We start from the raw sequence: 25,048 nt of genomic DNA, 5'->3' as shown, positions 1-25,048 counted from the left end.
ACTAAGTATGTATAATACGAAACCAAAGGTTTTACTGAAGAACAGGTTTTCATTGAAGACTGTTGACTCACCAAAAAGGGTCAGGGTCACATGTTTAGTAGTGAAATAAAGACATTTTTTTTGACATAGTAGGGGGTATTTTCTTCACTTTGTGCAGTTTAGAAATATATTTGCCACCAGCAGAAACTGGTAAATAAGACAGTTGAAGAATTTCAGTTATACAATTTAGGATTTTTCAGAGCCTTTATGGTATAAACCTTGAAAGATTTTTTAAAAAGTGAAAACATTGGCATTTAGTTCACTATATTATGTTCTATATTGGCTGTCTTCCCCATCCTTCTTCCCCATTTCTCTGTGGATACTTCCTTTTTCTCCCAGATAAACTACTTGTACTCAACTACTTGTCTCAGGATTCACTTCTCGGGGGCTGTCATTTTTCCTATAAAATTTCCTATCTCTTGATGCTGCTGCTTGTATCCCCGTGGTGTCATTTCATGTTTCATCCTTTGTTTCCTTACAGGAGTTCTTGGGCTTGATTAGATTGAGGTCAGTTTCAGTTTTTCTGGGTTAAGAATACTTCACAAGTGGTGCTTTTTATTTCCTATTGCATCCCATCAAGAAGCATTAATATCTGGTTGTTCCGCTTTTAGTGATGTTAAGATTGTTCAATATTGGTGTCAGTGTAGTTGTTCTGTGTTACGATTGACTCAAAGCTTCTTGAAAGCCTAGGCAAAAGGGGAGTATGACGTACTGTGTAATTCTCATTGTTCAGTGCCTAGCAGTTATCTTTTGAGAATAGATAATGACTTTGCCAAGAACTATGGATGACTCTTCAATTAAAATACTTGAGAGAGGGGTGCCTGGGTGGCTCAGTTGCTTAAGCATCTGCCTTCAGCTCGGGTCATGATCCTGGAGTTCGGGATTGAGTCCCACACTGGGCTCCCTGTTCAGCAGGAGTCTGCTTCTCTCTGCCCCTCACCCAGCTCTTGTGCTCTCACTTTATCTCTCTCAAATAAATAAATAAAATCTTTAAAAAAAAAGATTTAAAATACTTGAGAATCTTCTCTCTTTTTTTAATAGGAAAGAGAAATTTGATGATCTTGCTAGATATTTTTTTTTTTAAGATTTTATTTATTTATTTGAGAGAGAGAGAATGAGAGAGAACACATAAGAGGGGATAGGGTCAGAGGGAGAAGCAGACTCCCCGCTGAGCAGGGAGCCCGATGCGGGACTCGATCCCGGGACTCCAGGATCATGACCTGAGCCGAAGGCAGTCGCTTAACCAACTGAGCCACCCAGGTGCCCGCTAGATATATTTTTTTTTTTTAAAGATTTTTTTACTTATTTATTTGACAGAGAGAGAGATAGCGAGAGAGGGAACACAAGTAGGGGGAGTGGGAGAGGGAGAAGCAGGCTTCCCGCTGAGCAGGGAGCCCAATGCGGGGCTTGATCCCAGGACCCTGGGACCATGACCTGAGCCGAAGGCAGATGCTTAACGACTGAGCCACCCAGGCGCCCCTTGCTAGGTGTTTTGTGTGTGTGTGTGTGTGTGTGTATATGCATTTTATATATATATAAAATCTTATTCACATCCCGTTCCCTAGTGCCTAGTACAGTGCTTGGCATGTATGTAATAGATGACTCAGTGAGATATTTGTGGAATGAATGACCTAACAGAAGAGTGTATGTACCAGCATGTATGTAGATTCTCTTAAGGGAACTTTCATCAGGCATCCTGGGCGAGAATTACATTGTACCACAAGAAGAGTAGTCATAATTTTCTTTTGGCATATATTTGCAAGTGTTTGTTCTGGACTGTTACCTATAAGATCCAGTGTTAGGTACTAATCAGGAGACAATGATGAATGGGATGTTGTCTCACATTGCGCCCCCCACCCCCCGCCCCTCCCCACCCCCCGCCCCTGGTTCCAGAGTGTGTACAGAAAAAGAAGGTAACAATTCTCATCTTAACTTTTCTCCCAATTCCCATGCTTTGTTAGTACCACCATTGCTAGAATTTGGGGTTTTAGAGGAGTATGGGGTGATTTTAAGAGAAAAATCCTTTACACACATTGAGAAGATCACTTCCAGTTCTGAAAAGCTTTGGACTCTTCTTTGAAGGTCAGAGAACTACATTGTCTATGCCAGGTAAATTAGTTCATCCCATTTTTTTAAAAGTAATTCTAATACAGTTAACGTACAGTGTTATATTAGGCTCTCATCCCATTTTTAGAATACGGTGGAAAACAAAACACAGATGACATCACTGTTTTTTTTTAAGATTTTATTTATTATTTGTTTGAGAGAGAGAGAGAGCACAAGCCAGGGGAGAGGCAGAGGGAGAGGGCGATGCAAACTCCCCGCAGAGCAGGGAGCCCGATGTGGTGCTTGATCTCGGAACTCCAGGATCATGACCTAAGCTGAAAGCAGACGCTTAACCGACTGAACCATCCAGGCACCCCAACATCATTTTTTTTTTTTTTAGTATAGGTGACACAGTGTTACATTAGGTTTAAGTATACAACATAGTGATTAGACAAGTTCATACATTATGCGCTGTTCACCCCAAGTGTAGCTACTGTCTGTCACCATACAACACAGTTACAGTACCATTGACTATATTTCCTGTGCTGTGCCTTTTACTTCTGTGCCTTATTCCGTCCATAACTGGAAGCCTGTATCTCCCACTCCCCTTCACCCATTTTGCCCATCCCATGTCCCTCTCCCCAATGGTAATCATCAGTTTCTTCTCTTATTTATGGGTCTGCTTCTGCTTTTTGTTTGTTTTGTTTTTTAGGCGACATGTAAGTGAAATGACTTTATACTTGTCGTTCTCTGACTTATTTCACTTAGCATAATACCCTCTAGGTCTGTCCATGTCGTCACAAATGGCAAAATCTCATCTTTTTTGCTTTAATGGCTGAGTAATATTCCAGTGTGTGTGTATGTGTGTGTGTACCACACTGTTTTGTGCAAGTACACACACACGTACACACACACCATAACCTTTATTCACTCATCAGGGATGGACACTTGGGTTGCTTCAGTATCTTGACTATTGTAAATAATGCTGCAACAAACGTAGGGATGCATATATCTTTTTGATTTAATGTTTTTGTTTTCTTTGGGTAAATACCCAGTAGTGAAATTATTGGATCATCTGATATTTGTATTTTTAATTTTCTGAGGAACCTCCATACTGTTTTCTGCAGTGGCTGCACCAGTTTGCATTCCCACCAGCAGTGCATGAGGGTTCCTTTATCTCCACATCCTCACCAAGACTTGTTATTTCTTTTTTATTTTAGCCATTCTGACAGTATGAGATCTCTCATTGTTGGTTTATTTATTTATTTTTTTTAAGATTTCATTCATTTATTTGACAGAGAGAGACCCAGCGAGAGAAGGAACACAAGCAGGGAGAGTGGGAGAGGGAGAAGCAGGCCTCACGCCGAGCAGGGAGCCTGACACGGGGCTCGATCCCAGGACCCCGGGACCATGACATGAGCCGAAGGCAGACGCTTAAACGACTGAGCCAACCAGGCGCCCCTCTCGTTGTTTTGATTTGCATTTCCCTGATTATGAGTGATAATGGGCATCTTTTCATAATGTCCGTTGGCCATTTGTATGTCTTTGGAAAAATGTCTCTTCAGGTCCTCTACCCATTTTTAATCAGATTTGTGTGTGTGTGTGTGTGTGTGTGTGTGGTAAGTTGTATAAATTCTTCATATATCTTGGATATTAAGCCCTTATCAGATATATCATTTTTAAAATACCTTCTCCCACTCAGTAGGTTGCCTTTTGCTTTGTTGAAGGTTTCCTTAACTGCGCAGAAGCTTCTTATTCTGATGCAGTCCCAGTAGTTTGTTTTTGTTTCCCTTGCCTTAGGGGAGACGTACCTAAAAATGTTGCTACAGCCAATGTCAGAGAAATTACTGTCATGCTCTCTTTGAGGTTTTTTATGGTTTCAGGTCTCACATTTGGGTCTTCCATCCATTTTGAGTTTATTTTTGTATATGTTATAAGAAAGTCGTCAGTCTCATTATTATGCATGTAGCTCTCCAGTTTTCCAGCACCATTTATTGAAGAGGCTATCTTTTCCCCATTGTATACTCTGGCCTCTAGTCATGGATTAATTGACCATATAATTGTGGGTTTATTTCGGGGCTTTCTATTCTGTTCCATTGATCTCTATTTTTGTGCAAGTACCACACTGTTTTGATTAGTGAAGCTTTGCAGTACATTGTGAAATGGCATCAGTTTTCGTGGAAATCCATGCATGATCAAATAACTAATATACAAGAAAAAAATACGGATTTCAGTAATTTATTTTTTTTATTTTTTAGAGGGAAAGAGAGGAGGGAGGGGCAGAGGAAGAGAGAGAATCTTAAGCTGGCTCCACACCCAGCACGGAGCTCGCCACGGGGCTTCATCTCACAGCCCTGAAATCATGACCTGAGCCGAAATCAAGAGTCAGACCCTTAACCTACTGAGCCCCCCAAGCACCCCTATTTTTATTTTCTATGATTGTTTCTACTGGCAGAATTTGAGTTTAGGGATCATATTACCTATATTGGAATGATTATTTTGGGGGTATAGAATTTATTTTCCCAAACAAGTCTGCACCCACCCTATCTTGACTTACTTAATGAGGAATGTTATAATTGTTCTAATGTTTCTTTATAAAAGCACATTGGTTCCTACTTGCCCAAAATTTGTATCACTTGTCCAAAAGTTGTATCACTGAGCAACTTAAGGGTTAATGTAGCTTCCCAGTGTTATTCTATACTTAGTCCTATTTTCCCCCTCTTTTTGAACTTCTAGTTCATTATAATGCTTCTGGGAATACTAACAGTGAGATGTGCCTCGATTGATACTCAGCTTCAGGGCTCTTACAGTGCTTGTCAGCCTCAGCTTTTTTCCTCTGGGGACCTTTCATATCTCTTAGCTCCTTGCAGCCAACTGAAAATCTCTATGCTTCTGTTGCCTGCCAGCTTAATGCAAAACTGAGAGTCAAGAAGTGGCCCCAGGGAGGAGAAACAGCCTGGATCCCATGGCATCGGGACTTCAGGTAGTAGGCTGGTTTGTCAATTTGGATTAGAATGGAAGAGAGCTGTTGCCTGGTACATTACTTATTTCTTGCTATAGGAGAGACACAGTTTGTAAAGGGCTTTGAGACTCTCCTGACAGGCAGGAAAATGAAAGATTTAGCACAAATACACGAAGCTATTACTGCAGAATGCCTAGCAGATGTAATGTCAGTTGAGAATGGTAATGCCACATGGAAGGAAACATTCTCTATTAAAGTTCCTATTTTATACCAGTAATTTTCATGCAGAAATATCTATTCAGGCAGTAGGCAGAATACTTTAAAAAATTAACATCTTTGTAAATTTCTAATAAGATTACAGACTCCACATTTTTCTAAAATCACAGTATTTTGCATGTCAATGCAGACTTCTCACAAATTAGTCTTACTTGTTCCTGCCTGTGTTCATATTTGAGGAGTACAAACATTTGTACAGAGTTTAAAATGGGTTTACATGCTTGCTTGTAGAGTCGGAGGCTTTGCTCTCTAAAGCAGTGCTTCCTAAACTTTAATGTACATAGGAGTCACTTGGGGATCCTCTCAAAGTGGAGATTCGGATTCAGTAGGTCTGGGGTCTGATAGTCTGCGTTTCTCACAAGGTCCCAGGTGATGCCAGTACTGCTGCTTTAGGGACCTTTTTTTTTTTTTTTTAAAGATTTTATTTATTCATTTGAGACAGAGAGAGAGAGAGAGAGCATGAGCAGGGGAGAGGCAGAGGGAGAGGGAGAAGCAGGCTCCCTGCCGAGCCAGGAGCCAGACATGGGGCTCGATCCCAGGACCCCGGGATCATGACCTGAGCCGAAGGCGGACGCTTAACCATCTGAGCCACCCAGGTGCCCCAGGGACCATTTTTTTTTAAATAACAAGGTTTTAAGGTATTAAGCTTTAAAACAAACAAATTCGCTGGAAATACTTCTTGTTTTCTAAACTCATTAACTAAAATATGCTAATAAAACACTTAAAGCAAAGCCTAGCAAATAAATGCTTTTGTGACTTATCAATCTTGCTAGCAGAAATATTACCTAAAAACCTCTTCTGCCTGATACTTTATTAGATTCTGGTCCCGAAAGTCCTAAATTTTTTATTTTCATGTTAACACCTTTAAAACAATACAAGAAGTATTACATTTTTTTTTTAAAGATTTTATTTATTTATTTGAGAGAGAGAGAATGAGAGAGAGCACATGAGAGGGGGGAGGGTTAGAGGGAGAAGCAGACTCCCTGCCGAGCAGGGAGCCCGATGCGGGACTCGATCCAGGGACTCCAGGATCATGACTTGAGCTGAAGGCAGTCGCTTAACCAACTGAGCCACCCAGGCGCCCAGAAGTATTACATTTTTATCCACCAGTGTAACATAGCTATTCTTAAATGAGGGTTTTCTGTGTGCGGAAGTGTCTGGAAATCATGTCAGAGTATAGCTGTGGGGGAACCAGAGAGGGTATAACTAGAAGCTCAGCACAGCTCTTAGTGAGGTAGAAGGCTTTCTGTAAGAGGTAGGAAGATCACTTCTGAGGTTTCCTCTAAATCTAACTCTGTAAATAATCACCTAGTGGTATGCTCTTCACCATTACATAATTAAAAGCAAGTTTTAATAGACTTTATTCCTATTTGATAACCTTATTATCCTCAAACATGTGAAAAATGTTTGTTGGGGGGGCACCTGGGTGGCTCAGTAGACTAGTTAAGTGTCTGACTCTTGATTTCCGCTCAGGTCATGATCTCAGGGTTGTGAGATCGAGCCTTGTGTGTCAGGCTCCATGCTGAGTGTAGGGCTTGCTTAAGATTCCCTCCCTCTCCCTGTACTGCCCCCTCCCCCCCCCCGCCCGCCCGACTCATTCTCTCTCTCAAAAAAAGAAAAAAATGTTTGTTGTCTGTTCTTTCCTCCATTTCTCACCTCCATCACCCTCCCTCTAAATTTTTAGTGTATTAACATCATCTGCTCTTTCATTTACTTAGCACATATTTGAGTACTTACTGTATACAAATGGGTTATTGTAGTAAATGATCTGTGGGATACAAAATTGAATAAGGTGCAGTCTCTCTTCCAAGGTACTCAATCTCCTGAAGGAGGTGAGATAGCTTAGACAACTTGTGTGAATTAATAATCTGTTAACACCCTCCAGAAAGTGCTCTGTGGATTCAGAGGAGAGAGAAATAAATCACCGGGGTCTGGGATCATCAGGAGAGTCTTCATAGAAAAGATAGCTTTTGAATTGGGTCTTGAAAGCTAGATAGCCCTTCCTAGCCATTGCAAGCAGGATGGTCCAAGCTGTACCAGCAAGGTATGGATGCAGGAGAGTAAGGAGATGCATTTTAGGAATCGCATGTACTGTAGACTCCTTGCATTCTTGGATTCGTAACTTCAGGATTTGGACTGTTTGTTTATGAGTGACCCTTGAAATTACTGATTTTATTCCCTTGTGAAGAACTTAGTGTCTCAGTCAGTGAGTGAGGCTAGTAATTGGTTCAGCAGCATTCATATCAGATTCCATCTTTATTATCTGTTCATTCTCATTCCGTTTTTCCTTTTACTGTATATTATGTGGGAAAACATATACTTCTTAATAGTTTGGGATTTGTGAGGAGCTTTTTGTAATTCCTTTCAGTTGCCAAAGGTCTCCTGCAAATAGGGTGACCATATAATTTATTGCCCGAACTGAGACCCATTTGAAAGGAGTGGTGCTATTAGTAATATTCCACGGTGACAGGCATAAACTGGGTTATTCTCAAGCAAGCCAGAGTATATGGCCCACTAGAATGTGTGATTACTCTGTACTTCAAATTATTTGGAGGATAGGATATGGATTGGGAGCAGTAGATGTTATTTAGGAAAGCAGGCCTGTGGATGGTCCTAAATGCCAGGGTAAGGATTTAGGCTTTTATACTGTAGACAGAGAAAACCCTTGGAGGTTTTTTTGTTTGGTTGGTTTGGTTTTTGTATTCTTGTGGCATATGATTTGATGTATGCAAAGCAGCATTTGGAAAGATCAGTCTGAGCTCTGTGGGCAGATTAGATTGAAGGGAAATACTCAATTTAAGGAGTGTCATAGTGGTTCCCACTAAGGGTGTATTTGAATAGCAGCCCCTCAGATGGCCTTAATATACAAGGAAAATTTGTTAATTTATTTGTATAATTATGAACAGAGAAGCTTTAATAAATCACTTCCAGTATGTGTTATTACTGACATTAGTTCATGCTTCTGAAGAAGATCCTGTTGGATTAGTGTCTTGTTCAGTTAATGTTTTCACAAAAGAGGAACAGTATTGGGGCTTAGCAGTGAGTGCCGGAGCATTTTGTATGTGCTAGCATTATAGCATATATATATGTTAACATTGTAATAATTAGGGGCGCCTGGGTGGCTCAGTCGTTAAGCGTCTGCCTTCGGCTCAGGTCATGATCCCAGGGTCCTGGGATCGAGCCCCTCATCGGCTCCCTGCTCGGCGGGGAGCCTGCTTCTCCCTCTCCCACTCCCTCTGCTTGTGTTCCCTCTCTCTCTGTGTCTCTGTCAAATAAATAAAATCTTAAAAAAAAAAAAAAAAACCAACATTGTAATAATTAAAATTTGACCTGACACTGAGAGTGCTTACTCAAAAAATCTTTACAAAATTTATTTCTAAAATACTGTCTTTTATCATGTAATCAGTATTTCATTGTATCTTGTTTTAACTTGATGTCTATCGGGAGAGAGTGTTAATTTCACGGTAACTCCTATTCCTCTAGTGCACGTTCGCCTTTTTCTATTCCCATCCCCTGGAATAGGTTGGACTTTAGAGAAAGAGTTATTTTCGACCAGGAGAACCAGACAGATCTCCATGGAAGAGGAAGTCAGTCTTTGAAATATTGATTATGTGGTAGTGGAGAAGAGGACACTCCAGGTAGAGGAAACCTTGTATGCAAGGAGAAGAGGAGGGGCGCCTGGGTGGCTCAGTGGGTTAAGTGTCTGACTTGTGATCTCAGCTGGGGTCATGATACCATGGGTTGTGATCTCATGGGTCATGTGATTGAGCCCCACTTGGGGCTCTGCGCTCAGCAGAGAGTATGCTTGAGATTCTCTCTCTTTGCCTCTTCTCCCAGCGTGGGTGCTCTCTTTCAAATAAGTAAATCTTTAAAAAAAAAAAAAAAGGGGGGAAAGCAGAAAAATTGTGGGTTGTGCTTTGGGAAAAGCAGCTGGCTGCTGGGTGGCTTCGGACATGCTATGGAAATAAGGGCTGGCGCACTGGCATCACTAGCCAGTTAGGTGGTCATGGAGGATACAGCGAAATTGAAAGAAAGGAAAACTTTAGAGTTCCCAAAGATGTCTCAATTTTAAAAAACCTTCTAATGGAAGAAAATATTCTTTACTTGTTGAAGAAGCTCCTATTTAAAGCTAGCCTGTCACCTTCTTTATTTTTTTCAATGAAGTAGGGTACAGTATTTGACATTTCACTGATGTGCCTTTTATACAAGATTGCATCACTCGACGCATCTCAGACTGAAATGTTTAATATTTGGTACAAAATGCATGTGGTGGAATTCTCTAGTGACTTCTAGGTGATTGGAGATGCTTCTCAGTTTTCTCGGCAAGAAAAAGAGCTAATGAACTGAAGAGAATGAACAACTTCTAAAAAATAAGTTTACATCTGTATATTTACATATGTTGTCTAAATATTCCATCATTAGAGGCTAAAATTCTCCATGTCTGCTAAGATCTTCTATTTAAAATGTCTTTGTAGCTTTTTGTTGTTTCTTTTAAAGAAAATAAATTTAAAAGTTTATTTCAAGTCTTAATTTAAAAAAATGAATGATTACACTCTCTCTCTTTCTGGTCTAGAGCTACTTGCCTGGTCTAGAAGCTACTTGTCTTTATTTTACTTAAGCACTAAAGCATTTGACACATAAAGATGTTTTTCTGGGAGAATTTTGTTTAGGCTTAGGCCTGACATGAAAAGAAACAATTTGTCAGACTAGTGGAGCTTGCTAACAATTTAAATAAACAACCTGTCTTTCCCTTTATACTGCATATTAATAAAAATGTTAATGATAAAACACCTCCTTTACACCCTACAGGGCAGAGAGATGATTGGGTCAGAGACCATTTTCTTGCTTTGGGCCCTCTGCAGCACATCTGTTAGCCGAATATGTCTTACCAGTTGCATGCTTATTAGCACCATGTTTCTAAACTAATAGGTATTTAATGCAGCCAAATTTGATTGTTGTCTCATTTTTGTTATCATCTGGCATGTAAATATTTTGCCATGTAAATATTTCAAAGTAAAAAACAGTTAAATTTAGAATATATTTCTCTGTAAACAACTTTGATGGGTGATAACTACCTCTTCAAAAATGGGCTTCCTTGGATTATACAACTGAAGACGGTTATTTGTATTTGATATTTTTCTCCCCTCTTTATCACCACTATTTGGAGAGCTCCTCAAGGTAGAGCATACCATGCCTTATGCATTTGTGCCCTCAGTACCTAGTAGATGCTCCATAAATGATTGTCAAGTTATTTAACGACCTGACTTTGATAATGACCAACTTTGTTGCTTTATGGTAATATTTTTGCATCACCTTCTTGAATTTTTCAACACAGTTCACTCTAAAGTCTTGTATTAATATAATTGGCTTTGTTAAAAACAAAACAACAGGCCCAAGATGGAGTTACTTATGCTAAGCCCCATGTTACCAAACTAAGACTTACTACAGTTTTGACTCTCCCAGAAATGGAATTTTAAACCAGTCAACCAGGAAATGCCTGGTCTGCACTAGTTTGGTAATATGACTCATAGACCTCTGCCATCCCCAAAAGGCAAGTGACTTTGCAATAACCCAGTTTTGTTTTTTTTTTGCCTAGTAAAACTTCCTTTTTCCTTCTCTCTTCTGCCTTTCATTTTATATAGGTCCTTGGAGCTCCTTTTCTCTCTTAGATTGGATGCTGCCTGATTCAAAGTGATTTTTGCTCAAATGAACTCTTAAAATTTTTAATATGCCTCAGTTTGTCTTTCAACAGTTTACGCAGTTCTCAAGAGCTGGTCATACACTGGTGAGGGAAGGATCTGTTCATTGAGATATGGATAGTGAGGGAATAATGACTAATGAGGGAATCTCATCTTTCCAGTTAATGTTTCGGGTGTTAAAATAATGAAATTAGTCATATGTCAAATATTTCGAGATTTTTAACTTACCTAGTTTACTTGTAGCAGAGTAGACTTTATTGGTTGCTAGCAGAAACAGTAGTGCACTGTTGGCTGCACGAGTATGGGAACTTGAAAATAAGACTAGTGCTATTTGGCTTTTTCTAAGAAAATAATAAATTAATAGGAATATTTCAGATAGCTGGGCTTGCTTACCTGCCAGCATCAACATGGCTCTTTATACCATTCAGAAATTGAATTGTTGGTGAAGTAGACACTTTTTGAGTTGTAACAGTTGTGACTAAAGTGTCTGTGAAATGGGGGGGCACAGGGGTAGTCTTCAGTCCCTCAGGGCCCGACTTAGTTGTCACTCGTAGCCACGGTTCAGTGAATGGATTTCCGTTAACACACAGGGTGTTAAAGGTGGGGCCTAAAAATAAAATTCACTAAGTATTACTTTTGAAACGAAGTGAACTGTTGCTAGTTTAGTTTATCTTTTCCTTGTTTTGCAGATGGCAAGCTAATATTTTCTTTGATAAACTTGAACTTTGGGTTCAATGTTTTGGAAGTAGAAAATTTGCATTCTCTTTTTAAGAGCCTCTCGCTTAACACATTGTTATTACCAGTATGTGAGATGAGGCAGGAAAGGTTTTTGGTTCACAACTTGAAGTCTTTCTTGAATTCTTCTCTTTATTATTTTGTTTTATCTTAGAAACATGGTAGGATAGAGTCAGCAGACTTAGCTTTGGTTTTGTATTCTTTCCAAATTGATAATAATCCAGTAAATTTTTTCTTGTTGCACCATAAAGTTGTTGAAATATTAATTTAAAAGAATTAATCAATTCTTAATTTCTTAATTGTTGAGAAACAATCACTTTTGTGTATTTGGAAATATAGGGAGTTTTATTTGACCAGTTTCTAGGCTTAGAAATTAGTACTTCTGGGGCATGTGAGTGGCTCAGTGGGTTAAGCATCTGCCTTCAGCTTAGGTCATGATCCCAGGGTCCTGGGATCAAGCCCGCCCATCCCCCTTCCTTGGGCTCCCTGCTCAGAGGGGGGTCTGCTTCTCCCTCCCCCTTCCCTCTGCCTGCTGCTCCCCCTGATTGTGCTCTCTTTCTCTCACTCTTTCCCTGTGTCAAATAAATAAATAAAATCTTAAAAAAAAAAAAAGTTCTTCTGTTTTGTTGATCTAGTGAAAGGTTAGAATAATAATAAAGATAATAAAAATTAAAACCAATTGATGGGTGATTTTGTAAATAACAAGTGGAACCAACTTTATTAAAAATTTTCATTTTCTTTTTATTAGACTTTCTTCATTATTTGCCTTTTATGAAAACATTTATTAATTTCACATTTTTAAAATTTCCAGGTAACCTGGGTTTTTACTCCTGTAACAACTGAAATAACAAGTCTTGATACAGAGAATATAGATGACATTTTAAGTAAGTACCTTGATATTTTAAAGTATGCTTCTTTAGAAAGAGCCAGTTTATATACAAAAACAAAGTTAAATCTCAATTATTAGAACAGTTGAGGAGCTGGCATTCTGATTAGCTTCATGGCTTCGTGAATTAACAAAGCACTTTTGGTTTTGATTTTTAGTAAAATTTCTTAAACTGTGTAAGTCTCTTTTCCTGTGTTACAGATAAACTTTCAGTCTTGTTATATTTCTTTGCCTTGTCATAACTACCACTGTTATAAAGTATTTTGCTAGAGCTTACTTATAGGCCAGCAGTTCCCATTGTGTGATACTAAACGTTCATGATCTTAGGACACAGTCTAGAAATATTTTGTCTTTTTTAACTTTTAACTAATTTACCGACTCTGATCTCTTTTATTGTCATTGGTTCAGTTAAGTTAAATAAGTGTTTTACTGAATGCTTTGTTTGCTGACAGTGCGATTGTGGATACGGTTATCTCGGGGGGGGAAACATTTCTGTTTTTAAAAGTAGTAGAGGGAAGGTGAAAACATGGTTGATAGAAAATCGTAATTTAGGAGATTTAAGAAAATGTACAATGAATGCATAAACAATTTCTTTCTTCTTTTTTTAAAGCACTCCATTGCATCCACCGATGTAAGCAGAACTAAACCAAAAATAATAAAAGTAAAAGGAGTTATTCATTGAACATCATATACTGTTTTGTGTTCTTGGAATTGGTTTTAAACGGTAAAAAGGCTGTCCCATATTATGGGATCTCTTTAGAGCAGTGGTTCTATAACCTTTAGCATGCATGAGTCACCTGGAGGACTTATTAATATCTGTCCTGCTAGGCCTGGTTCCAAGGTTTTAATAGAAACTGCTAGACCCCACCTGAGAATTTGCATTTCTGTAAGTTTCTCCGTGCTGCTGGTGCTTCTGGTCCAGGGAGTAGAGTTTGTGAACCACTGCTTCAGAGTGAAGAAGCAAGTGGATAAAAAGTGCTTTGAAGGTAAAAAAGGAAGAAGAGAATTGAAACACAAATCATTCTCCTTTCATTTTTCAAATTCTAGAATATCTTTGTGTTTTATTTTTGTGAGTACTTGAGTTTAGTTTCTCTGTATGAAGTTTAGGCAAAAGGAACAAATGTATCTTTCTCATGACTTCACATCCTCCTATGCAAATGATACTGTTATTTTTGTAACAAAGAAGAGCTGTTTAATGGATAGGAAACAGAAAATGTGCATCTTATACAACATGATTAGGGGCGCCTGGGTGGCTCAGTTGGTTAAGCAACTGCCTTCGGCTCAGGAGTCCCAGGATCAAGTCCCGCATCGGGCTCCCTGCTCGGCGGGGAGTCTGCTTCTCCCTCTCCCGCTCCCGCCTCTTGTGCTCTCTCACTCTCTCTCTCTCAAATAAATAAATAAAATCTTTAAAAAAAAAATACAACATAATTAGTTGTAGATTACTTGTTGCAACTAGTGAGACATCTGAACTTTAGAAATGGCTTAGTTACCCAGGTCTCTTCTGTGAAATAGAATTTTCTTGCAGAGCCAATTCTCAGTTATTCATGTATATGGGAGATCAAAAAATGGATTATCAAGGGGCACCTGGGTTCCTTAGTCAGTTGAACATCTGGCTCTTGATTTCAGCTCGGGTCATGATCTTCGGGTCGTGAGATCAAGCCCTGCTTTGGGGCTCGCTTAAGATTCTTTCTCTCCTGCTCCCTCTATCCCCCATTCCCGCTCACACTCTCTCTTTTAAGGGCGGAGGGGGAAAGGATTATTCAAATCCAGATCATTCCACTTCACTTTTTTTTTAATTTAATTTTATTATATTATGTTAGTCATCATACCTTACATCATTAGTTTTTGATGTAGTGTTCCATGATTCATTGTTTGCGTGTAACACCCAGTGCTCCATTCAATACGTGCCATTCTTAATACCCATCACCGGGCTAACTCATCCCCCCACCTCCCTCCCCTCTAGAGTTCCACTTCACTTTTAATGAGAGTAGGCTATTTAGTAGGTTTTTTTTTTTTCCTTTTATTTATTTATTTATTAACATATAATATATTTTTTGTTATTTAGAAGTTTTAAATGAGAGTAGGCTATTTAGTATAAAGTTTACTTTCCTGATCTGGATTTGATTCCCCTTCTGTTTTATATTCATTCAATGAAGGTATAAAGATGGAGGATATAGGGAAAAGGATTATATAACCTATAACGCAGGTTATATAACCTGTCCATGACTCTGTATATGGGTTTCTGAGTTAGAGGTAACTTAATTGTTATTGTGTGTTTTTAGCAGGCCTTTACATAAATAGGAAAAAGATCATGATGAAAACCATCTCTTTGATTATGTCAGTTACGTGGACACAATTAACTTAGATTGTTTGGTTTTGTTTTTCAATTTCAGACAATGCTGATGTTGCTTTAGTAAATTTTTATGCTGACTGGTAAGTAATAATCTTATTTTTGTTTTTTGCAGTGGGGGGTGAAGTTGCATCATTTAGGTTTTTTTCTCTTGCTGCATGTGAATTTTTCTTTGCTAGAAAGGCTGAAGGGGAAGCCTTTTTCTTACATGAGACAATATTCCGTATACAAAGTCAGTTAAGGTTCAATCACAAAGGAAGCAGCTTAATTTCATGATCGTTTGTATTTTAAGAGAAAAATATATCTGATTCCATTATCCCACATCTTAAAAGCAGCAACAAAAACTCAAATCCATCCTCTCTCCCTGCTAGCGCATCTCTCTGTTTCTCTCTCTGTCTCTTTCTCTCTCTCTCTCTCTCACACACACACACACACACACACACACACACACGTACATATTGCAATTCTGTATTTTTCTGACTGAGGAAGTAAACATTATTTGGAGGTGAGGATGTGGATGTGGCAAATGTAGGAGGAAATATATTGTTGACACTTTTTAAACATGTATCTTCTACTACTTGTAGGAAGCCTTTACTCCTTCCCCTGTCTGAATCAGATCCTTGTCTTTTGTGTTCATATAGCACTGGATACCACTTTCTTTTTCTTACTACATTATTTTGTCTTTTATATTTGTGCAAACCAACATTGAGGGCAGAGATAATGTCTTACTCAGCATTCCCAGCATCTAAAACCAGGGCATAAACACGTAGTAGATGTTAAAGAATGTGACATGGGGATAGGTAGAAGGGAACTTGAGTTGGAGATAAGCTTGAAACTCTCACATTAATAATCCTTATTCCTAGACAATCTGTATCTTATTTGACCCTTTAAGGCTTACTACCTACTAATTGCCACCACCTACTTCAGGCCACAGCCCAATTTACCTAGATTCCTGTGAAAGCTCCTAATTTATTTTCTGTGCCTCAAGTCTTATGTGTCTCCATTCTGTTCTCTATAAGCCAGAGTGGTCTACCTAAAGTGCAAACTGAATAAGGTTACACTTCATCTTAAAACCCTTAAATGCTGTTCCACTAACTTGAGGTCTGAAGTCCCTTACCTTGGCCTAGAAAGTCCCCAGTGACTTCAGACCTGAAGTTACCCTACCTCTACATCTTAATTTCTTGCCTCTCTCCACTCCCACATTCTGTTCCAGTTGTACTGAACATCTTTCAGTTTCTGTAATATTTTATACTCTTTCATCACTGGACCTTCAGTCATGATATTTTCTCTGCCTGGATGGGTCACTGTTCTCTCACCCATTTATTTACATACTTAAGTCTTAACCATCTTTCAAGTCTTAGATTAGATGCCACTTCCTCCAGGTCACCTTCCTAGATCAGTATTCCTACCCTATTCCAACCCTTTTTCTCTCTTTCCATAACACCACATACTTAGCTCATCAGAACACTTGTATGATGTAGTTTAATTGGTGGCTACCTACCACAGCCTTAGCTCTATGAAAAGTTACCATATCTATCTTTTTTCAACATTAATCCCCAGGCATTCTGCATAGTACTTGGCAGATAAGTACATAATAGATATTTACTGAATGAATGATGTATAGATATTTAAAGAACTTCAGTAAATATTGAAGATACACAGAGAAAAATGCCATTTCTAAAGTGTATAACCAAGGTAGCATTTTCCAAGGTAAATTGGGTTTGTCCACATGTAACAGTAGCCACAGAATTGGATATAAGATTATCTAGTCCGATCCACTTTAAAAATAAAACTTACTCCCAGAGGAGTAAAGTGTCTTCCGAAGGTTACCTGACAGAGTTGTGGCAGAGTTAAATCTAGAACACGGTTCTCTTGATTGAGGGATTTTGTGTGTTGTAAGAAAGAGAAATAGAATGTGCCACTGACCTTGTTGCAAAAGCTGAATTGGAAATGTGGACTAATTGCGGTTATTTGGGAAAGCATATTACCCAAAGAACACCTTGAGTTGTTCATGAGTTAGTACTCTTTCATTCAACTGATAAAACTTAGGTAATTAACCATAAGACATAGATTTATACCTTGTGGCCTCAAAGGCTAGATTCTCAGTTCTGCTTGGAGTTATGAATGTGGCACAGCTTAAGGAGCAATTCTCTAATGGAGCTGCCTAAAAATACTGCTTGCTTCAAAGACTGATGAAACATAGTAGGTACTTAATAATGCTGTTATGTGCCACGCTCTTTATGTACATTGTTTTTAATGCTCAGAACTACCCTGCAGGTAGGTATTATAATTTCCATTTTAGGTTGAGGAAATTGAGGCTCAGAAAGGTCATACGGCTAGTAAGTGGTGGAACTGGGATTTAAACTCAGGTATGTCTGACTCTGAAGCTTATTTCCCCCCTCCCCCCTACTAGGTCATATTAATAAGTATACTAGTAAGTACCCCCAAATTGTCCCTGCAAAGACTTTTACCCATTTGGTTGATTTGTAAAGGGTGGATTCAAGCACTAGATTGGAGATTGGATTCAGATGACCCTTAAGGCCCTTTTAATAGATCTGTTGCTTTTGTTATGTTTTATAAATGTAACTTTCCGTATGTATGGATACATGTGTATGAAGGTATGGTGATATTGCAGTTGAACTTTTATTTCATCTTTCCCAGGCACCTTCTGGTATTCAAATTATCCTATTTTAAACATGAACCTTTGCTTAAATGCTTACTGGGCAGCAAACTGCACAATCCAGAAAGAAGGAGCCCCTAATATATGCCTTTACCTTGCCCTTAAGCCAGGAGCCTGTGCACTAATTCTTCACTAGGCCATATCCTGATTCTTCAGGAAACCATTCATCAGTTCCTACCCTATGCATCCCCTGCCCTCCAGCACCCTATTTTCAGCAATCTATAAGGAACTACAAACTTGAGGTGCCTGGGTGGCTTAGTCGGTTAAGCATCCGACTCTTGGTTTCGGTTCAGGTCATGATCTCAGGGTTGTGAGATTGAGCCCCATGTTGGGCTCTGCCCTGGGCACGGAGCCTGTTGAGGATTCTCTCTCTCCCCCTGCTGTTGATGCTCCGTGCTCGCTCTTTCTCTCTAAAAACAAAAAGAGAAAACTATAAACTTGTGGACCTAGCCTTTCCTGTTCCTCCATCCTATCAATTTAATCATTTAACAGACATATATTGAAATGCTTATTAGAATACATAGTCAAATAAGACACGGTCCCTGATGTCCACAGACCCCACCCACCTATCCCAGATGGGAGAGATTTAAGAATGCTAAAAGAGGAAAGAGCCACTTGAAAGCAAGAGATTGAAGACAGATTGTGTCTCCTTGATATATTCTAGGACATCTCCTTAGGAAGTCAGGTGAGTGGGCTAGAGGAGCTATCTACCAAAAGAAATAAGGAGGAAGGATACAGTTTGCACCCTTTCATGGGCTTTATCAGACTTTTGCTGAATTATACTTAATAGGTATAACCTAATCACCTGCGGATTAAAGAATTCACAGGCTTCATTTAAGTAAGTTCCTTGGTGGAAAAGGACTCTGGAAGCAAGAGTAGCAGTTACAGTTGTGTTTTGTTTTGTTTGTTAACAAATACTCAGTACCTTTTTCATACAAGAATGGCTATTCTAACCCAGCTGGCTATGTGCTGATTCTGATTCTTCTCTTTCTTATCAGGTCCCTTTAATGACCTACAACATATTTGTGAGGTAGTTGGCCTGATTAAGGGGCAGTCAGAATTGGAAGTATCAAGTTTCTGGAATATTGTGGGGTTTGTGCCCCTTTTTAAAAGTAAAAACAGAACAAACAGAAAAGACGAAAGAAACATGAATAGGAAGGCTTGTTTAGGAGTTGCACATTTTTGCTCCTGAACTTAATACATTTAATATGTTCATAGATACGAAAGCTTATTTTAACTAGGGGTAAATTTTGAGGGGAACATTGTATTGTATGCTATATATTCTTTTCATGCAGCTTATTTAGTATACTAACTTGCCTATGAAATTTGATTGACCTAGTCAGGTGAATCAGTCTAGTATTTGCAATAAACTTAACCTCTTGAAGATTTTGTATAGTAGTCTAAAAATATGTTCATTATTTAGAGAAAGCTAATTTCTTTTATAAATGCCCAAGTCTTAGTAGTTGCAAGTCCAAGTGGAGATACATCCTAAGGGCTTATATCAGACTTGTTTCTTGGCCTCTGTGAGAGATCCTTAGCTGTGTGCTTTATAATATTGGTGATTTTCTTAAGGTGCAAAAAACAAAATCTTTTAATTGTACAGTCTGAATTGGAATAGCCTTTGAATTCAAAATTGTCTTCATCTTCAATGAATGGCTTCCAGGTCCATGACTAAATTAACTATGTGATTGTCTCAAAAGCTGTTTATTGTACATATACTACATATCAGTGGATAATAACTGAAATAGGCTTTTATTGCTTCTGCTTTTCAGTTTTAATTGGTATCCTTCTTTGTACATAGGTGTCGTTTCAGCCAAATGTTGCATCCAATTTTTGAGGAAGCTTCTAATGTCATTAAGGAAGAATATCCAAATGAAAATCAAGTAGTGTTTGCCAGAGTTGATTGTGATCAGCACTGTAAGTACCTCAATAGGCAGTCTGGAAGAAATTGTCCCATCCCCACCACACACACACACACAACACTCTCTCTCTTTCTTTTCTTTTTTAATGCTAAAAAAATGTTCTGCTTTAGATGGAAGTTCTAGTGACTTTGGTTAAATGTTAATATTTAATCTTTATGTACTTACAATACTACTTTGCATTTTGCCTGCAAAGTAATTTTTTTCATTAAAATATAGTAGAATCAGCATATGGGTAGTAAATCATAACTAGCAATGTTTTCTGCCAAAGCAAATACCAAAATCAAGAAATAAAATTGAAATAAAATTTTAGGAAAAAATGGATTTGTTAGTTTTAGAATCCTACAAAAATACCATTTGTAGTCATTGCAGATAAAACTATCTCAGATTTTCGTGTTTCTGTTATTTAAAAGATTCCACTAAAATGGGCTTAGACTGTCTTTGAGGTGTAATTAGCTGTAGTTACAGATTACAGTTATTGAGAGTGTTGAGAAACTTAGGGTAGACTCACTTATAGTCCAGCGTCTTGGATTTCACTGGTCCCAGCAGAGCTTGGTTTTCCGTGTACATGACAAATCTCGCTAACTTGGGTTAGTGCGCGTGCAGTGGTGTTTCCTCCTGCGTCCATCACACGTGAACTCTCCTCTCTCATGGTCCCAGACTCGCTGTGTTTTGTAGCTCTGGTTCATTGTGTGTTAGTTGTCTCACTCATTGCAGTGTCAGTTCTTCAAAGGCAGGAACTTTCTTCTTTTTGTTTTTTTAATTCTCCCTTGTGTATTCTCTTTAAATATTTTATCCCTTCTGTGTAATTCTTCACTTTTTAAAAGTGACATTATGAAATCCTTATTGATGATTTATTCACATTTTCCACTCTCTTTAGAGATTGTAAGACAGAGTGGCCCCTGGGTCACTCCTTAGATGCCATTTGGAATGTAGAGGTTTTGAACTGGAAGGACCTTAAGAATCCTGTGGTCTGGGGAGAAATGTCTATTAGGCAGGTGGTTCTTTGGTAGGATTTGTTTCTTTTTTAAGTTTTTTTTTTTTTTTAAAGATTTTATTTACTTAGAGAGAGAGTGAGAGAGAGAAAGAGCACAAGAGGGGGGAGCGGGAGAGGGAGAAGCAGACTCCCTGCTGAGCAGGGAGCCCAATGCGGGACTCGATCCCGGGACTCCAGGATCATGACCTGAGCCGAAGGCAGTCGCTTAACCAACTGAGCCACCCAGGCGCCCCGGATTTGTTTCTTTTTAAAAAGAGATTTATTGAGATATAATTAAGATAAACTGCACAAGTTTAAATTATATAATTTAATGTTTGACACATGTATACACCTATGAAGCCATCACCACAATCAAGATACCAGCTTATCTGTCATTCCCCAAATTGTTCTTGTTCCCCTTTGAGGTCCCTTTCTTCCCCCATCAATCTCAGGGGACCGTGGAACTGCTTTTTGTTATTAGAGATTAGTTTGTATTTTCTAGGATTTTATGTAAGTGGCATCATATACTGTGTTGTGTGTGTGTGTGTGTGTGTGTATGTGTGTGGTGGTGCTTTTTCACTCAGCCTGGTTATTTTGAGATGGTTGCATGTATCGTTCATTTTTAGTACCGAGTGGCATTCCGTTGTATGGCTCTACACCACAGTTAGTTTATACACTTAGTGATAGTTGGATTGTTTCCAGTTTGGGGCTATTACAAATGAAGCTGCTATATACATTTAGGTACAACTCTTTGTACATATACTTTCATATTTTCTGGGCACAAACTTAGCTGTGAAGTACCTGGGTCATAGGTCAGTTTATGTTTAACTTTTTAATAAACTGCCAAACTGCTTTCCAAAGTATTTGTACTGTGTTACATATCTACTAGCAGAGTAGACGCATTCCAGTTGTTCCATATTCTTGCCAACACTTGGTATGGTCAGTCTATTTAATTTAACATGGCTGTTAAATTATGAATGGGTATAATAATTTCTTATTGGGTTTTGAGAGCCCTTTATATATTATGAATGTAAGTTCTTTTTCAGATGCATAATTTGTAAATATTTTCTCTCATTCCAGTGTCTTAAGAGTGTCTTTCTTTTTAATTGTGGTAAAATCCACAGAACATAAAATTTGCCGTTTTTACCATTTTTAATTGTACAGTTTCGTAGATTTAAGTATATTCACATTGCTGTACAACCAGTCTCCAGAACTTCATCTTATAAAACTGGAACACTACACTTACTAAACAACTCCCCATTTCCTCCTTCCCCCAGCCCCTAGCAACCACCATTTTACTTTTTATTTCTATGAATTTGACAACTCTAGATAAATCTCACATAAGTGGAATCGTACAGTATTTGTTTTTGTGTCTGGCTTATTTCACTTACCATAATGTTAATGTCTTCAAGGTTCATCCATGTTGTAGCATGTGTCAGAATTTCCTTCCATTTTAAGGCTGAATAGTATTCCATTGTATGTGTAACACCACATTTTGTATACCCATTCATCTACTGATGGACACTTGGGTTACTTCCACCTCTTGGCCATTGTAAATAACACTACGAAATATCTCTTCAAGGCTTTGCTTTCAGTTCTTTTGGATATAAACCCAGAAGGAGAATTGCTGAATCATATGGTACTTAAATTTTTTAATTTTTGGGAAACCGCCATACTATTTTCCCCAGTAGCTATATCTCAATTTTGCATTCCCACCAGCCATGGACAAGGGTTCCAGTTTGCTCCACATCCTTGCCGATACCTGTTACTTTTCTGTTTTTGTGATCATAGCTATCCTAAAGGGTATGAAGTGCTACTTCATCCTGGTTTTGATTTGCATTTCCCTGTTTAGTAACGTTGAGCCTCTTTTCCTATGCATGTTGGCCATCTGTGTATCTTTAGTTCTGAAATCTGTTTAAGGCCTTTCCCTGTTTTTAATCAGGTGATTTGTGTCATTAAGTCATAGGAGTTCTTCATGTATTCTGGATATTAACCACTTATCAGATAAATGATTTGCAGTTATTTTCTCCCATTCTGTAGGTTGCCTTTTCACTCTGTTGATTATGTCCTTTGCACAGAAGTTTTAAATTTTGATGTCCAGTTTATCTGTTTTTACATTAGTCGCCTGTGCTTTTGGGGTGCTAGCCAGGAAATCATTGCAGATCCAATGTTCTGGAACTCTTCTGCATTTTCTTCTTAGAGCATTACAGTGTAGGTTGTATGTTTAGTTTTTTTATCCATTTTGAGTTAATTTTTGTGTAGAGTGCAACATAAGGATCCAATTTCATTCTTTTGCATGTGGACATCCAGTTTTCCTAACACCATATGTTGAGGACACTGTCCTCTCCCCATTGAATGATCTTGGTACCCTTCGTCAAAAAACATTTGACCCCATGTGTGAAGGTTTGTTTCTGGGCTCTCTGTTCTGTTCCATTTGTCTGTATGTCTGTCTTTATGCCAGTACCACAACTTTTTGATGACTATAGCTTTATAATAAGTTTTGAAATCAGGAAGTGTGAGACCTCCAGTTCTGTTTGAGAGTGCCTTAATTTGACGAAGTCCAACTTATCTATTTTAAAAATGGGTTATGCTTTTGATGCTGTATCTAAGAAATCTTTGCCTCACCCAGGATCACAAAGACCTTCTGGTATGTTTGCTTTCATAAATTTCATAGTATAAGATTTTGCTCTATGATCCATCTGGAGTTAACTTTTACATGTGGCACAATGTATAGATTGGAGTTCTTTTTTTGCATATAGTTATCAAACTGTTCTGCTATTATTTGTTGAAAGGACTATTCTTTCTTCATTGACTTTGCATCTCTTTCAAAATCAGCTGATCATATAGGTGTGGATCTTTTTTCTAGTCTGTCTATTCTGTACTGTTGATGTATTTATCTGTGACTGATTTGTCTGTGTTTGTACCAGCGTCACACTCTCTAGATTACTGTAGCTTTACAGTAAGTCTTGAAGTCAGTAATATATAAATCTTCCAACTTTGTACTTTTTTTCAAAGTGGTTTTGCTATTTTAGTTGCTTTGGATTTCTCTCTGACTTTTAGAATCGGCTTGTTAATTTCTAACCAAAATGAGGGGGAAAAGTTGCAAAGATAAAACAGAGTTCTCTTATAGTCCTTACCCAGTTTACCCTAATGTTGACATATTACATTACCCGGGCACGTTTGTTACAACTAAGAAACTAACACTGGTATATTCCTATTAGCTAAAACTGTAGACTTTATTCAGATTTTATCATTGGTTCTACTCATGTCCTTTTTCTGTTCCAAAATCCAGGATATTGCATTTAGTATCAGGTGTTCTTGACATTTGATAATTTTGAGGAGTATTGGTCAGGTATTTTGTAAAATATCCTTATTTTGGGTTTGTCTGGTATTTTTTTCTTAAGTCTCACACATCTTTTTGAAGTCTGTCCCTATTTCTTATTTTTTGGTGCTATTATAAATGGCATTGATTTTTAAATTTTAATTTCTGATTGTTCATTGCTAGAAATACAACTGATTTTTTTTTTAAGATTTTATTTGTTTGACAGAGAGAGACACAGCGAGAGAGGGAACACAAACAGGGGGAGTGGGAGAGGGAGAAGCAGGCTTCCCGCTGAGCAGGGAGCCCGATGCGGGGCTCGATCCCAGGACCCCGGGATCATGACCTGAGCCGAAGGCAGACGCTTAACGACTGAGCCACCCAGGTGCCCCACAACTGATTTTTGTATATTGATCTTACATCCTGGTTTTATGTAAATACAGTAGGATTTTCTACATAGACAATTATGTTGTATGCAAATAAGAAGTTTTACTTTTGGTGGTCTGTATGTCCTTACAGTATTCTTTTTGGCAAGTGTACCTACTTGCTGCTTTAGGATTAATTTCTCTGAGGTAGAAGATCTGTATAAAGCTTTCTAGCAAAGGCAGAAGGTGACCTCAGACTGAAGATACCATCGCCCACATATGTCTTGTTCTATTAATTACCTTCTGGCATTGTGGCAGCCTACACTCTCCTACCCTCTTGATTTGATACTTTAGTCTGTCTGTCTTGCTTCTGAGGCACTGTGTCACCCAGACTTTCCATCCAAAGTAAGAGTGTTATTCTTGGAAAAGTTCCTGCAAAAAGTTTCTAGTCATATTGCCGGGAAAAGACTATGTATGTAGTGTTCACTTGGATTTAGACATTCTCTTACATTATTTTCATTATCTTCACCACCCCTTGAGTCAGATAGTATTACTCATTCATCCAACAAAAAGTTTTATATACCTTTTGTCATGCAGTATGAACAGGTTCTAGACATATAGCAATGAACCAGATACACCCAGAAAGGCAATAACTGCTCTGAAGAGAGGTGTTGGATGGTGTGAGATAATCCAGGTCTGACTTAGTTTGGGGGGTAGAGAAGGCCTTTCTGAGGACAATGCTGCGAGGCCTGAAGACAGGGTAGGATTTTTAAGGGAAATAGAGGAAGAAGAGTAT

At 38.4% G+C, this 25,048-nt stretch overlaps 1 protein-coding gene across 1 annotated transcript in view; it reads left to right on the top strand.

The window, feature by feature from the left end:
- Positions 1 to 25,048, top strand: part of ERP44 (endoplasmic reticulum protein 44) — a 94,459-nt gene that overhangs the window by 23,398 nt on the left and 46,013 nt on the right. The window contains exons 2-4 of the mRNA XM_021691440.2: positions 12,569 to 12,641; positions 15,037 to 15,076; positions 19,475 to 19,590. Of these exons, the coding sequence (XP_021547115.1) occupies positions 12,569 to 12,641; positions 15,037 to 15,076; positions 19,475 to 19,590 (229 nt within the window). The remainder of the gene's footprint in view (positions 1 to 12,568; positions 12,642 to 15,036; positions 15,077 to 19,474; positions 19,591 to 25,048) is intronic.

Source organism: Neomonachus schauinslandi, chromosome 13 (genome assembly GCF_002201575.2).
Source record: "Neomonachus schauinslandi chromosome 13, ASM220157v2, whole genome shotgun sequence".
NCBI lineage: Eukaryota > Metazoa > Chordata > Mammalia > Carnivora > Phocidae > Neomonachus > Neomonachus schauinslandi.
The sequence above is the reverse complement of the archived record's forward strand: the minus strand, read 5'-3'. Positions and strand labels throughout refer to the sequence as shown.